The sequence below is a fragment of the Synchiropus splendidus genome, chromosome 16, assembly GCF_027744825.2.
Source record: "Synchiropus splendidus isolate RoL2022-P1 chromosome 16, RoL_Sspl_1.0, whole genome shotgun sequence".
Taxonomy (NCBI): domain Eukaryota; kingdom Metazoa; phylum Chordata; class Actinopteri; order Syngnathiformes; family Callionymidae; genus Synchiropus; species Synchiropus splendidus.
In genome coordinates this window covers 9,178,842-9,193,908 of record NC_071349.1, presented here as the reverse complement: position 1 = coordinate 9,193,908, position 15,067 = coordinate 9,178,842, and the positions used below count along the sequence as shown (strand labels likewise).

General features: G+C 44.3%; 2 protein-coding genes across 4 annotated transcripts in view; both read left to right on the top strand.

The window, feature by feature from the left end:
• stard9 (StAR-related lipid transfer (START) domain containing 9) overlaps positions 1-5,891 on the top strand; it is a 29,409-nt gene extending 23,518 nt beyond the window's left edge. Inside the window, exons 23-32 of the mRNA XM_053845773.1 lie at positions 86-247; positions 323-506; positions 2,143-2,274; positions 2,351-2,438; positions 2,506-2,600; positions 2,681-2,745; positions 2,813-3,015; positions 3,351-3,430; positions 4,390-4,548; positions 4,623-5,891. Of these exons, the coding sequence (XP_053701748.1) occupies positions 86-247; positions 323-506; positions 2,143-2,274; positions 2,351-2,438; positions 2,506-2,600; positions 2,681-2,745; positions 2,813-3,015; positions 3,351-3,430; positions 4,390-4,548; positions 4,623-4,736 (1,282 nt within the window). The 3' untranslated portion in view covers positions 4,737-5,891. The remainder of the gene's footprint in view (positions 1-85; positions 248-322; positions 507-2,142; positions 2,275-2,350; positions 2,439-2,505; positions 2,601-2,680; positions 2,746-2,812; positions 3,016-3,350; positions 3,431-4,389; positions 4,549-4,622) is intronic.
• Positions 5,892-6,894: 1,003 nt separating this feature from the next.
• Positions 6,895-15,067, top strand: part of sptb (spectrin, beta, erythrocytic) — a 30,053-nt gene continuing 21,880 nt past the window's right edge. Inside the window, exons 1-3 of one of the 3 annotated variants that reach the window (XM_053844584.1) lie at positions 6,895-7,166; positions 7,713-7,764; positions 10,480-10,721. In XM_053844584.1, the coding sequence (XP_053700559.1) occupies positions 10,574-10,721 (148 nt within the window). In that variant the 5' untranslated portion in view covers positions 6,895-7,166; positions 7,713-7,764; positions 10,480-10,573. Of the gene's footprint in view, positions 7,167-7,712; positions 7,765-10,479; positions 10,722-12,808; positions 13,446-15,067 lie in introns of those variants that run through there. The other 2 variants (XM_053844583.1, XM_053844581.1) reach the window with 2 other exon arrangements.

Genomic DNA, 15,067 nt, shown 5'->3' with positions numbered 1-15,067 from the left:
TTTTTGTTCACTTGTTTTGGGGCTCCTTTAATTATATTTCCCTCCTTGGTCAAGTTCCATGTCTCCTCTTTGTGCTGTTTCTCAGACACCGCAGGAGCATTGAAGGGTTGAGGCAGGAGAGGGAGCATCGTCTACAGACATCCAGGAGAGCTCGAAGTCTGAGTCCCAGACTTCACTCTCGCTTGACTTCTTCTTCCTCTGTGAACATTTCTGATCCGCACTCCGAAAAGGTTCCAGATAACATCAGGTGAGACCCAAGAAGGGGGGTTAATGGAAGCATGCGAAGAGCTGATTGTGACTTGAAATGTCTATGTTTTCGTAGGTTGCCTGGCTGCAGTAGAGCAGAGGGTCCGCATCCTTCTGCCATCGAGCAACTACTGCTGGATTACGGCCGTGCACGGGAGGAGGCCCGGACTGAGATCGCAAGAGCACGGGAACGACTGCGAGAAAGAACAGAGCAGGACAAGAAAAGGCTTCTGCAGCAGGCTTCACATCAGGAACTCAGGGTGAGATTGTGTGTCATGAGTGAAAGCAGCATGTATCATTTCAGAATGTTCTTTCTTTCTTTACACTGAAGAAAATGATGCTGGATCCTTGTAAATGTTGCAAGTACAATGGTGCCTCGGTTTTCGAACATCTCAGAATTAAAAAAAATCGGAATTCGAACAAAAATTTCTAGATTTTTTTGGTTCGAATGTGAATCCAGAACTCGAAGGCTCCCAAAATAAGCTGGAAAAAACATAACACGCACGGACCGATCAGCTGACCCACGACGCGCTTTGTTACTCGCTCTCGACACCTCTGACGCTGGAGAGCGCGCACTCCAGGGTTTGATGTCCTGTTGTGGGCTGGAGCTGGGACAGGGATGAGGCGAGTCTGGGACAGAGCGTGACTTGGTTTATGACTTTGTCACAGCCAAACTGCACAGAAGCGCACATTCAGAGCTGGACACGCACCGGGCACCTCTTCACTTCTGGAGAGACGTCACTCACTCGGCAACCCCTCCCACATGCAGCGGCCACACACATAGAGGAACAGCCACCTGCAGCAGACACTCTACATTCACTCCTACAAAAGACTATTTTAAGGCTTGGAACGCATTATTTCTTTTTCCATTCATTGTTATGTGGAAAATCGATTCAGATTTCGAACAAATCGCTTCTTGAACGGCCATCTGGAACGGACTGTGGTCGAGAACTGAGGCACCACTGTACTAATCAAGATTTAGGTACCGTAATTTCCGGGCTATAGAGTGCACCGGAATATTAGCTGCACCCACTAAATTTAAGAAGGAAAATCTTGTTCATACATAAGCTGCACCGGTCTATAAGGTTCAGTGGTGCTGTCTGCACTGTGGACAGGTCAGTGGTGCGCCAGCTTAAAAACGATTTTCAAAACTAGTTTTGAAAACGGGGTCCGACATCGAGAGTGAGGAAATGGCGGAAACAAGCTGTGTAATACAGAGCGTCTTGATTTATCCACGCTGCTCACAGTAGACAAGGTGCAGCTCTCCAGCTGGGATCAAGTCAGCGGCCAAAACCTGACTCGCTTGTGTTCGCGTCGGACTTATGAGCCGAATGCACTTTGTCTTGAGACAGCATCTCACATCTTTTCACATTAAAGCCCTAAAAATGCACTGTTTGCAAAAATATTCCTCAATAAGTTGATAAAATGACTTGCATGTTTTGCCTGTGTAGTTGTGGGACTCCATAGTCTGTCTTCTGGAATCCATATTTATAAACAACAGCAGAAATATACAGCCCCAGGTGGTGGACAAAATATAAAATGCTATGTAAGTAGCAGGCCTGAAAAAAATGCTGAAATGGCCTCTTCTTTGACTTGAAATTGGAGTCTGATTGTGAGACTAGTCTGTCTAGTTACGAAAGAGTGTCCTTGGCTTTTTCTTACCTCACCAAACATTCATGACACAGAATACCTCTTCCTTTTTGTATGTATAAACATGAACATTAATCTTGACTTGAGCCACCTCATTGGCCATATAGAATGATGGGCCAGATTTGATCCGCAGCCCAGGTGGTGCTAAGCGAAACACCAGTTCCATGTTTGTTTTTTGTGAAAAAGTTGAGACCATATTGCCGTGGAAGTCATCCTAAGTCACCTCCCTCCTCTGTGTGTGGGCAGGATGAACCCAAGCTTCGGACCAGAAACAGCAGTAGCACCTTGTGCACAGGATCTAGCATAAGCCTTTCATCTGGACCGACATCTGGGTACAACAGCGGCAACACCGTCCAGCGTGGCAGAAGACCAGGACAGGTTTGGAGTAGAACACAATCCATGTGCAGATTATCTTCATCCACCTTAGCCTTAATAATGTCATGTCGGGATTCAGGCCGTGGGGTTCCAGGAAGAAGAGCGTGAGGTCAGCACATGTCCTTCACCGTGTGGAAAGGGGCAGCCAACAAGGCTGTCTGCCCAGGGTAAAATCATGTCTTTATGGTCTAGGAAACAACAGTAAATGAAGTTTTACATTTATCGTCTCTCCAGATCTGAGGCCAAACATTTCCCTTGGATCCACCTCTTCCATATGCCCAAGATTCCAAGACGTGACCTGCGGTCTGCTTGACCGAATCTTTGCAGAGGTAAAATGAACCTTTACATGAAACGTGCTGACGTGACTTCTTAAAATGAAGTAACAAAACAAGGTGCCTTCTGTCTGCAGGTGCGACATGCAGCCACTGGAGGGCTCAGCCGTCTGCTGATGGGCAAGGCCGCAGCAGGCTGGGGGTCAGCTCATCTCTGGGCTTTTCTTTCTTCTGGATGCAAACATGGATTAATGCCTGTCTTTTCCCAGGTATCAGGGGGAAGAGCGGGGTGTCCACTCGTTCTACAAACCCTCCCCTAACCCTTCGGTCCTCAGCTTCCTGGCTGCAGCTGAGCTGGAGCGCCCTCTGGAGAGTCTGTGGAGGGTCATCAGCCAGCCGTCCAAGGCACACTTGTACCACCCGTCCGTCAGCTCCGTCTGGACTCGACCACTGGATGACAGCACTCAGCTGGGTGAGCGCCGACCCTCGTCTCCTGCTTCCTCTTTTTGGGAGAGAAAAAGAAGCTGATTATCTGGGATTATAAACACAGATCACAGTTTTTCTGAGAGGCTTGTGTTGGGAGGCACTTGAGATGCACAGAAGTGTATAGTCCCATTCATCTTCCTTAGGTCTCTTTTTTCGTGGTGTGACTCTTAGAAATTCCTGTTGTAGTCAGTGTGTATATATATATATATATATATATATATATATATATATATATATATTCAAATTAGCTAATGCATCAGTGTCCACATTTGTAGTTCATGAAAAATTATCATCCGCATCATATTTTTTTTTTGTGTCCAGTGTACATGCTAACCGATCCATCCTCCTGCCACCTGAAGCAGCCGCGGGACTTCTGCTGCATCAGTAAAGCAGCCAAGCAGGTGAGTGCAGCTGCAGGTTCTGATGTTCACACTCTCTTCATTTCTTACCTTTGCTGCGTTATGAAAGCGTCGCATGCTCGTGTTGGCGTGACTTTCTTTGTTTTTGTTTTGGAACTGAGTCATAAACTTGCTTTTTAAACCCTGAAGCAATGAAACATGTGGATAAAACATGCAGTTATACTGAGGATGTTTCAGAAATGATCACATCCATATTTTGAATAACTTAAATGACAGATTACTACAAACATGACTTAACTGCATTATAAAAAGTCATTCAATAGATATTTATATTAATGTTTAAGGCTAGTCTGAGAGATCTGTCCAAACTCTTGAGTAATATAACACCAATAGGTTTTTTGCTTTTTATCTTTAAATATGCAACATTATTGAAGATCCCTAAATGTTATATTAAATACAATTTTAAATAAAATAAAGTTATTAAAATAAAAAATATATATATTAAAGTTATTTCATCAGAGCAGTGTGATCACATTGAGGTCAGCATTTTGAATGATTTTTTTTTATGAATTGATGCAGCATTTTTTTAACAGGATGATTTTAGCCGGTAATTTGTGGACTGCCCTTATTTGTAGACGGGCATATGACAGGACTTTTCGTGTTTCCTCTTCCTCCATGGTGACTGTAGAACTGGAACCAATGACCCTGCTTTTGGTATCAACCCTCTCAGCTCAGTCTTGAAACATCCAAATCACAACTACTGTCTTTGTCCACTCTACTGCATTGAATTCTACCAAGCCACAATGTGATGTCATCAACAAGCAACATGTTTTCCAGGCCACATTTATCTCTTTTTGTTGACAGAAATAGATGTTTCTTGTGGAGTAAAAGTTGCTTCAAAACATTGACTTCGGAACAATGGGGTGTGTTCATGATCCAACCATCTGCTTCTTGCTTGACTGATGAGAGTGATGCTAGAATTTACTCCTCTGTGGTTGCAGGGAGGGCTTTGTGTTTTGGCCATGCAGTCTGTGTGCGAGGAGACTCTGCCTCCCCCTCGCTTCGGCGCTGTCCGGGGAGAGATGCTGCCCAGCTGCTGGCTCCTGCAGCCGGTCACACGACGAGGAAAGGAAGTGACCCGAGTCGTCGCCCTTCTGCAGGTGATTCCGCTCACCTCTGTATTGTGTTCCTACGTAGTTCTCATTTAAACTCCGACCCTCACTGTCCACTCTAGATCGACCTGGGTCTTCCCTCGATCCCCCCTCACCTGTTAAACACGGTCTCCAGGCAGCACACATCTGTCATCAGCCATCTGAACTCGTATCTCGACTCAACCGTGAGCACTTAGACCTGTGGCACCGTTCTCTTCTCAAAGTTGCACTTGTTTTTTTTTGTTGTTTTTTTTTACACCTTCAAGACCACTATTTAACTGTAAGACATTATTTTAATGCAGTAATGTGAAGGAATGAAACCAAAGGTTCCGTCTTGGATAATGAAGTGCCTTTTTACGATGACGCTTTTGTACAGGTAAATATTTAGTTGAACAAAATTGCACGAACTCTGCTTTTTAAAGAGACACACGAGCGAGAACACAAGGGCAGCTATCGGTTAGTGAGACGATTTTTCATCCAGCTGATTGGGTCATTTTTATCCGAACACTGAAGTTAAGCGGTTACTTTTCTAAGCTCCACTGTACACTCCACTGTCTTGGCTTGTGTGCTTCAGATGACCCCTGCACTGCACGTCTTAACCTCTTCACTGCCCTTCAGCAGCACCTAAAAAAGCAGCGGAGGCATGTAAGCTATGTGGTAGATGCAGGGGTGATTTAAATAAAAGTAGGCTCGTGTGTAATCTGGAACCCGACCGCGACTCGGTAGGTGAAGGGAAAACGCTTTGTTGCAGGCTAACAGACACAAGGTTGAGTTACCAACCTGTTGAAGGTCTTTTTATTCTTTGTATTTATTGTGTTTTTTGATGGTGAATGTCATTTCATTCATGCAGTGTTTCCATTTGGTGTCATGTTTGTGTCATGAAGTCACATGATAAGCCATATTTTCTACATTTACTGCTATGTTTTAAGTTTTTGCTACAGCCAAAGAATATTTTTGTTTTCTCGTATGAAGGTTTTTATGCAGTATGTTTTTTCAAATGCATTTCTGTTTTTATATTCCGGTTATTTATGTTTTTTATTATTGTATTTTGCTATAAAACCTGCTTTATACTTTTTATATTTTTGGTAGATAAAAATCACACAGTCTTTTCATCTTTTATTCATGGTCATCCATCATCAAATGTCAAGTATTTGGGTTACAGCACTGAAGAGGTCAGCACTCCTCAGGCTTTCCACTGGCTTCAACTGGCAACCGAACAGACGGTGAGCTTGGCTGACAAGTGCCTGGACTGTTTGTTGTAAAGAGCATTTGTTTGCCTCAAATACATAAACACATCACCCAAAATAAAGTGCGGATCTCTGTGCGTGGAGTTAAGAAAGACCTTGTCATTTGTTTTGGCCAGTTTGAAGTTATTCTTTCTTCAAAAGAAAATTTTTTTAGGCAGCTTCTGTGATGGAACTCAAGTGTAAAAGTGAAGGCAGGAACTTCAAGGAAAAGAGCATTTTTAATTAAAAAAAAAGCTGTCAAGAATACAAATTAAAGTTCATAATGTGTCCAATCATTAACTTTCATTTTATTATAAAATTAATAGTGATTATATGAAATGAAAATACAGTCGAAGTCATCCAAACATTTACTTTATTGATTTGTTAAAAGTTATATTTCATTTTTAATTCATTGAAATTTCCCAAAACGCTTCTTTGTAGATAATAATTACAAGCAGAAATGTATATAAAATAAAGTAGACATAAATTAGTAAAATAAATGTGGAAATACGTTCATATTAAACCACTATATCCACTTATATTTCCGTTTATTTCCACGTATTTATTACGGTGAACCCAGACGCTTTACACGCCAAACATCAAGCTCAGCAAAAAAGGTTGACAGGAAGTTGCTGTACAAAATAAGACAAAAACGTAGCCTAAGATTACATTCTCGGAAGGTCTCATGTCAGTGATTCTCACTTTAAAAGGAAAGGAAAGTTGCTCGATTAATATCACGAAACTTGTGAAACACTGCTTCTAAAGTACATGATCGCCAGTACTCGTCATGAAAGTTAATGAAGAATAAATGAGGGACAGTGGTAAATTAAAGTGATTCTTATTTTTAATAGAGATCAATTAAAGCAAAAACACTTTATTTACTCTTATTTGTAAAATTAAAAAATAATAATAAATTCCAACTTTGAGAAAGTTAGTAGCTTCCGAGCCCTCACAGTTGTCTGACAGGTGCCGTTATTCAGCCAACAACGTCTCAGGTCTTCAGAAAATAGAATCGGCGGCAGTGGAGGTGACACTTCAGTGCGTTCTTGCCGCTGTCGTGCGCATGAATGTGCGCGCGCGATTAGGTGTGGGGCGGGGGGTGAGTGGTGGGAGTTCACCCCCAAGTGCCCCTGCCATCTACAGTCGCCAGCTATTGCCAGGAATGTGTCCGCTCCACGCGCGCCGTGCTCTGGATTTTATTTTTAACCTCTCGGGGTGGGTCAGTGGCGGCGGGCTTTCAGGAATGAGTGAGGAGCGCGCGGCGCCCACTGTCCGCTTCCCTCCGACCCCCAGATCTGGACCTGCTCTCCGTGGACCCTGACGAGAAGCCCCCCACCCCCGCGTCCACGGGACTTTAATTGGGTTTTCAGGAGTCCGACTTGACCACATATTCAACTTCACGTAAGTTACTTTTTAAACCACTTAAACTTTCGCCCAATTTATTGTTCAGAAATTGAGCTTCACTTGCAGTTGTATTGTTGTTTGGTAGCACCTGTTGAAGACGTTAGCTTAGCATGCTACCACCGCGGGTCAGAACCGACTTATGTTACGTAAAAAAATTATATATATGGTAGTATATTTTACATATATATATATTCAATAACGCATTACGCGTGTTAGTTTATGACTTATTTAATGTTAAAATATGTTTGCGAAACACAAGTCTCGTAAAATGTCCCTGATATTGTGAATATATTTTGGATTTTATTTAAAACTGTTTTTTTTTGTTTTTTTTTTGTCAAAAGAAAGTTGAAAGCGAATCCTTGCTTCACTTTGTTGTTATATTTGATCAACCCACGGTACACGGATGACAGGAGCCAGAGTCGGGATGACGAACTGTTCCAAACGTTAGTCCCCTTAAAAGGATAAGTGTGTGAACAAGCAGGAGCTTTCGCTATAACACTCCAGGAATAGTTCTCTATCAATTCTGGCTCTGTTTTATTCCAGTCAAAACAAGCTCCCCGTGTCACTGAAGTGGTTCATGCCAGCTGGAAAAATTGTGAGTTTGTGTATTCACATATGATGGATGGATTATTATTGCAAATAAAGGAGGGAAATCCATCCATCCAAAGCATCCTCTCTCACCTGCAGACACCACACCCTCCTCCAGCTCCCTCACACAGTCACATTATAGTTCTTCTGTTTTCAATTCAGACTGACAAAGTTGCTTCTCTCTGATGAACTATGATGCTCATGGCATTGGAAGCTTCTGGAACATTTCATTGCAACATTTGTGGAATCTATTGTCCTACTTGTCTTACACCCATAAAGACTTGTGACGTCTGTAGTGCCACTTGATGCTGGTAACAAGTTCTTAATGTCTGTTGCTTGGGTCTTTTTTTTAAATCTTCTTCTTGTTCTTCTTCTCTTCCTCCACATCCTGTCCCCCTTTCTTTTCTATTCTTCATCAGCTTTGTTGCCTTCGTCTTCTCATCCCTGTCTCCTTCTTCTGTTTCATTGTCTTCATCTTCTTCTGCTCTATCTCCTCAACTACTTCTTTTCCTTTGCTGCTTCCCAATCCCTCTCTCTACTTTCTTTGCCTTTTTTCCTTTTCTTCTTTATCAACTTGGTCTTTATCTTCCTCGTCTTCTCTCCCACCTCCTCCTCGTTCTTTGTTATCGACTTCTCCTCCTCCTCTCCTTCACCTCTTCCTTCTTCTTCCATTTCTTCTTGTCCACCTCCTTCTCTTCCTTCTCCTCTCCCTCTCTCACCTCTTTCTCATTTTTCTTTGTTGTCATTGTCTTATCCTCTACCTCCGCCACTTCCTCGTTCTTCTTCTGCTTCTCCTCCACCTGTTCCTCTTCCTCCTCCTCCTCCTTCTTCATTGGCATTGCCAGCATGCCTAACAGCTCGACATATGGAGCTGTTTTGTTATTTTCAGTGCCTGCTCTGACACCATGCCACGTGTTATACTGCACAGGCCGGCTTGTGAAGGACTTGTGAGGTGACTTTGGACGTCCTGTGCCCAATTTAAGCTCCATTTCATTTATGTTTATATTCCAACAAGTGTTTTATTTCGCTCTCAGTTGATCACACCTGCCTGCGTTACTACTGCCCTGCTATCTTCTGGCCTCAGAGCGTTCCATTTTCATGAGGCCTTGCTTGCTTGTGTGTGTGGGAGTCACATTTTTTACACTTGTGATCCACATTTAATCACCAAGGGTCAGCAGAGGAAGCAAGTGGAGCAACAGAAGGGATGATAAAAATATCTTTATTTCCCTGGCTGTTTGTGCCTTCTTAGCTTTGGAGACGAGCCAACGGTGAACTGTTGTCCACCAATTCACCAATTCAAACAGGTCGACTTGACAATTAACCGTCAGACTTTGAAGACTTCTGTGTGCTTCATTATGACGTCATGCAGTTTGTGAATGAAGGAGTCCAGAAAACCCCTCGGAGTGGCGCTCAGTAACACACGCGACGGGTGGTTTGTCGAGCACAGCATGACGCCAGTTTAGCGCTCTAAAAGGGTTGGAGTGCGTTATGTGGTGGTCAGTCCTGTGAGGTGATAAGGAGGTTTCCACTGGTGGGTGGAGCATCATCGGTGTGATAAGCTCCTTCTGCTCGTGTGTGATACAGCGCCAGAGGCAGACTGCTGTGATGTCATCACTCTGCTCAAAGAGTACCCTCTCGCTCCAGCAGCTATTGGTGCATACTTTATTTATTTTTTATTTTTTTCAGGGACATAATGAAGACAGGAGGCAGTTGCAGGAAACTCTGCATTGAGTCCTTATAGAATATATTTTTTTAGTTGAGCCTTTGATTTTCATTTCACGTGTTAAAATGCCAATCTAAAATTTTGGTGCTGCAAAGATTGATTTTCATGGCCTGGATAAGACCAGGAGCCTCCTCCTAGCTAGCCATGTCCCGAGTACCCCATACTTGATACTCATGTCACCTGCTGGTGGGATCTAGTCCCTCGGTGGTGGAGGTTTCCAGAAGGAAGACGGAGCCATTTTGCTCTGGGTGCTGCCCCTGGCACCTACAAGTAATGCAACGTAAGGATAATACTGTCATCCTTTGCAGAATACATCCTACCTAACAACTTGGACTGTAATGGTCAAACAAAATATAAACAAAATATTGGGAAAGAAATGAAGCGTTTCCCTTTCATTTTTTAGGAGTGGCGAACTACCTTGATTCCACAGCAGATCTCAGAATATTTACAAAAATTGGCTGAGCAGAAGCATCTCTCTTATGTATACATTTGACCTGTTCTTTGTAACATCAAATATAAGTGAGGTGAGCTGTAACTGTTCCATAAACAAGTGATCATATGAAAACATGTGGGAGAGTTTGTTAGAGTCTGAATTTATGCTGAAGGAAACTGCGGTTTTCTCTGCTTGAACAGTGCAGGGTGTCCCCATTCTGACCGACTTCAACATACACGCACCATTCAGATGTGCATGCTGCATCATTTAAACTACAACCACGTCACAGGCTGGAGTGCAGAGGGGTTCCCTCCCCCTGTGGCGGCGTGATAACGGAGCTATGCTGAGTGCAGATAGAGCTATCTGAGGGGCGACCGTTCCATGCAAACGCTCTTGGCAAGATGGTTGTTCAGAGAGGCGCTGTGTGAAAATGGTTATGGCAAGTTGGAAACAATAACCAACACAGGGTCCTCTCGCCCACGTAGCCCCCGAAAATGATTCTGACTCCGCAATGAAGCTGCCATTGTCATTTATTCTGCTCACACTTTGCTGTCTTTCACTTCCAGGCTTTAAGTGTTCCAGGTTCTGATCCCGCTTTTCCTTCGTCTGTCATCTGAGAGGACATTGCCGTCTTCTAACCTCGTCACCCTGGCGACCGCCATGACCTCCACCACAGACTTTGACAATGCGGAGATCACGCAGCAGTACAGCCATATCAACACACGCTTCGAGGTCTGTGACGAGGAGCTGGACAACGACAACAGCTCAGCGCGGCTGTTTGAGCGCTCACGCATCAAGGCCCTCGCAGGTGAGCCGCTGCATGGCCAAACAGTTTGGCCCCCACAGGATGCTGCCGCTGTGACTAAGAAGGAGGGTTGCTGAAAGAAAAATCATATATGCTGTTTGCGTGGACAGTTTGTTCGTCCATTCGGAGCAGCTGGGGCGGCTCCACACCCACAACTACCAGGCAGGATCACTTGCACATTCCCCGCATGTTCCCTGTCTGAGTGGTCCTGACAGCTGCCTTGTCTGTCTGACTCCAAGACAGCAGGTTTTTGACATTTGTGGCTAAGCTATGACAAACACGCACATGCACACAGTGGTGCACGTATGCAAGGCAAACACCAACCCTCTCAGTCGTGGATTCTTCACCCCCGTGTATATTGAAGTCCATTGCAAATGCAGCACCGGTAAAAGTGTGGGTTAGCAAGAGCTAACATGAGCAGGGTTTGGTGAAGAAAATACACAAAAATCCAGCCACTAAAAGAGTGAAAATTTAGAAGCGCTGTCCATGAAAAAAAAAAGTTTTGTCTCTGGAAAGTGTCCATGGGAGCTGCTTTCTGGTTCCCCAAGGTTGTTGTCTGTGGGTGACCTGACTGCTGTTGGCCAAGGTGGTCCCTCATGTGACCAATGGATGACAAATGTGGTGAGAATAAGAGTAGGGGATGTTGTTGTTTGCATGGTACTATATTGAAACACATACGCTCCAGCATTCCTGTGCAGAAATGTGTTCAGATCTTGTTACAGTTGAAAGACTTTGACAATGTTATCAATTGGAGCTCTTCTGTGATGGTAGCTTATCCCTCACTACGACACGATCCACTCCTGCCATCTGCCCTGTTGAGCGTTACCATCAGGACCATGGCCCTTAGACATCCGGCAGCATTTTGCATTCCATCGGTGAACGACTAGCGTGGTCGATGCTGTTTCAGCCCATCGCTGGGGTTTTTACGATGAACCCAATATTGGGGCGTTCACACTGTAAACCGGCAGCATGGAGATGCCATTGTAGAGTGTAAGCACTGAACATTCTGCGCCCCATTGGAATATGGCGGCATACAATGTCTTGATCTTAGTTAGAATGGAACCCAAATCATGTTTGATGTGCCGACCTGTCCGAGGCAAACCGTTATTTACACCCCTCAATTTGTGTTCTTGTTCATGGTTTTCTAGGGATAAGTTGTTTTTGTGTTGGTAGCAGCATTTCCAATGTTAATGCGAGTTACTTACTGTTCCAGAGTTCAAGTTGAAGTTGAGTTAGGGTTGAAATTATTCAAAAGTTTAACCCGCTTTCTTTTTAACCAATATTTAGTTCACCAGTTTCTGTACCAGCTAGCAGCAGCTTTTTGTTGCCGTGGTTTTCAGGGTTGAGGTGTGTCACCTCCTGCCTGATGTTGTGGACGACAAAAGTGCCTGTCATGTTCCTGAAATTGACGTCTTTATGGTGGACCCTGGTTTGACAATCTTTGTCTTCCACCACAGAGGAGGCTTCAAAAGGAAAATGTGCAGCTCCTGTCAGGGCGCCGTTTTCTGACCAGAGCACCATCCACCTTTGAAACCTTTTATTGGACACTGCTCCTCTTGCTATCCCGCTAAGTAGTCCGACATCAATACAGCGTCTGTGATATGTTGGAGTGCTTTCAAGCTGATGTTTCTGTAATGTAATCATGGTTTCCTGTCAGAGAGAGGGTGTAGGTGCACGAGAGGGATGCGCAGTGAACTGAACAACACCCATCTTTAATTCACAGCCTGTAAATATATCAGAGATATGAGTCCTATCAAGCTGTCTTTCAACCCAGTTTTAGTCCTGCTGACCTTTACGCTGCTCCCAGATTTAAATGATTAGTTGTGCAAGGGATTTCTCCTAAGTGATGCCGCCAAGTATGGAACGACAGAGCAAACGTTCAACAAGAGTACGCAGATGTAATGATGCATATTGTATGCATGGATGGAGCTCGAGAAACCGTCCTGAATAGAAGTGACGACTGCTAAAGCTCCTCGTACTGCTCATGAGTGAAGGCAGAGCAGAGCAGAGGGAGTGAGAAAGAAAGAAAGGGAGGAAGAGGAAGGAGGGAGTGAGAGAGAGAGGTAGGGAGGGAAGGAGGAGGGTGCACGCGTACGCACCAGAGAGATCTGAAAAGGAGGACAGAGAGCCTGAAGAAGTGACGAGGACGGACGTGGAGTTCGAAGCTCCTGTGTTAGATGTTGTGTTCCGATTTGGGGGTGAAGATGACCAGCCCGTGTCTTCTGCGCGCTGCCCCCATCAGCCAACCCCGACTCCGGGAGGTCAAGATCAGTCTGAAGGCCGGGAACCGGGACACCACTGGAAACCGAAGCACCGGAGGAAGCAAGGAGGCCGTCGGCCGGCCCTATGCTGTCGGCGTGAGCAGCACCAGTCGGAGCAAGAGCACACCACCGGTTCCCAGGGTCCAGCGACCTGAAAGTCGGAAGTCAGTTCGTGGCAGCAAGCAGCAAGAACCAGTGCATCACCCGGAAAGAAATGGCACGGTGCATATCCCGCTGGCTCCGGTCTCACTGGGCATCACACCTGTGTCAACGTCCTCCTCCTCCTCGTCCACCTGCACACCTAGACGGCAGCGGCCTTCTCACCTGCAGCCTCCATCCGCAACCCAATCTTCCTCCTCCTCTTCTTCCTCCGCCAGAAGTATGAAACGCTCCCGCTGGTTGAGTTACAGCACCTCCAACATCTACTTCAACTCCATCCTGGATGGACGCTTCAGGCAGCTCCAAGGTACAAGGTGGTCCTGGTGGTGTGTTTTGCTTTTCTGTAAACAAAAAACAACAACTTTGGAGCATGATACAGATCCATTTTTATCGTCCAAATATTCAAAAATGTTTTGCTAATAGCTGACTTCTTCATTTGAAATTATATACCAGGTGTTAATTTATTTATTCTCAGTTGCTGTAGCTTTGCCCCAATTGTTCACTGACTTGTTGGTAAATTATTCATAGCGCAAACTCCTAAAAAGGTTGTGACGTGTTTCTCTCTAAAGTCGTTCCTGACTTGTTAGTGTCATTTCCTCTCATATAAAAACAACCTTTTTCAATATTCCGCCTGGCCAACTTCCTTCCCCCCCAATTCACCAAATGTTGTGTTTGGACGTCAGCCTCCGTACTCTCATCACGAATGCTTGTGTTGTAAAATAAATAAACCAAATCAATCTCCCTGACAGTTTAACTCCTCCCTCCTTCCTTATTAACGTTTTAACAGAGAGCGTTTTGCCGTCACAGTGGATTTTTGTTAGCTTGCACTACGCTATCCAAGTCCCTGATGACTGGAGTGCATTAGAGAGTGGAGGCTAATGTAGGAGACGGAAGGTAGGGAACATTGCTCTCTGGCTGATTTCAAATAACGGCCGAGAAGTGAGAAGTGAAAAACAAGGAAGCTCTCCTGAATCTGAGAGCTGTAATAGACTAACTCTGCTTATTAAATCAGAGGAGCCATGGCTATTGCTCTGAGTTTGAGCTTGAAAACCACAAGAAAAAAGTTGACTTGTTGCAAGCTATTCGCTGGAGGTGGAGGTAACTTGACCTTTTAATACAAATAAATGGTCATAAAGTTATTTCCTAACAGTGTTTTTGTTCCTGAAGCTCAGTCAGAAAAGTGGACGCACAAATACAGGACATAGAAAAAGGGAGTTTCAAATCTAAAGAGTAGAGAAGCCTATTTCTTCAGTCCTCAGACCTGTGGTCAGGTGACCTGCGATAAATTCTATATGCTTATTTAAGAGTGTGGAAGTCTGTCTTGCACCAGCAAACAGGCTGAGAGACAGACAAAAGCAAATACATCATTCACCAAAACTTTTTTTGTTCTGAAGAAAGGAGGCGCTGTAAGGGTTCTGCGCGATGACACCATTGTAAAATTTGAAATATGGTAATGGAATCTATTTAGAGTTGGAGTATTGTCTTTGGAATTTTTTATTCCGATGCACATAAAAAAGCTCTTCAGAGAAAAATAGATTCATGGAAGACATCATGGACTTTGTTAAGTGAAGAAGACAAAGTAGGTTCTCCCATGAATGTCATCTGAGGAGGCATAACTAGCAGCCAGACAATTTGGGTGCAGGAACTGTGCAGGATTTGGGTTTCCCCCCTTTACACCTGATTTTCTGGTGCTGTCATCTCTCATCTATGCACAGTCTAGCAGGTAAACAAACTGTATTCTCAAAGGCTTTGTCTCATTATAAGCTTCTCTAAATAACACAGCATTTGTTACATGACAGATGGGGTGGCCTTCGCACCCAAAAATCCCTCCAACCGACCAGCAATGGAGAATTGGAGCGTCACTACTTGAAGGAAGATTCGTACATGAACTCTATTTGAGTATTAGTTCATCCTGTTTGACCACTTTCA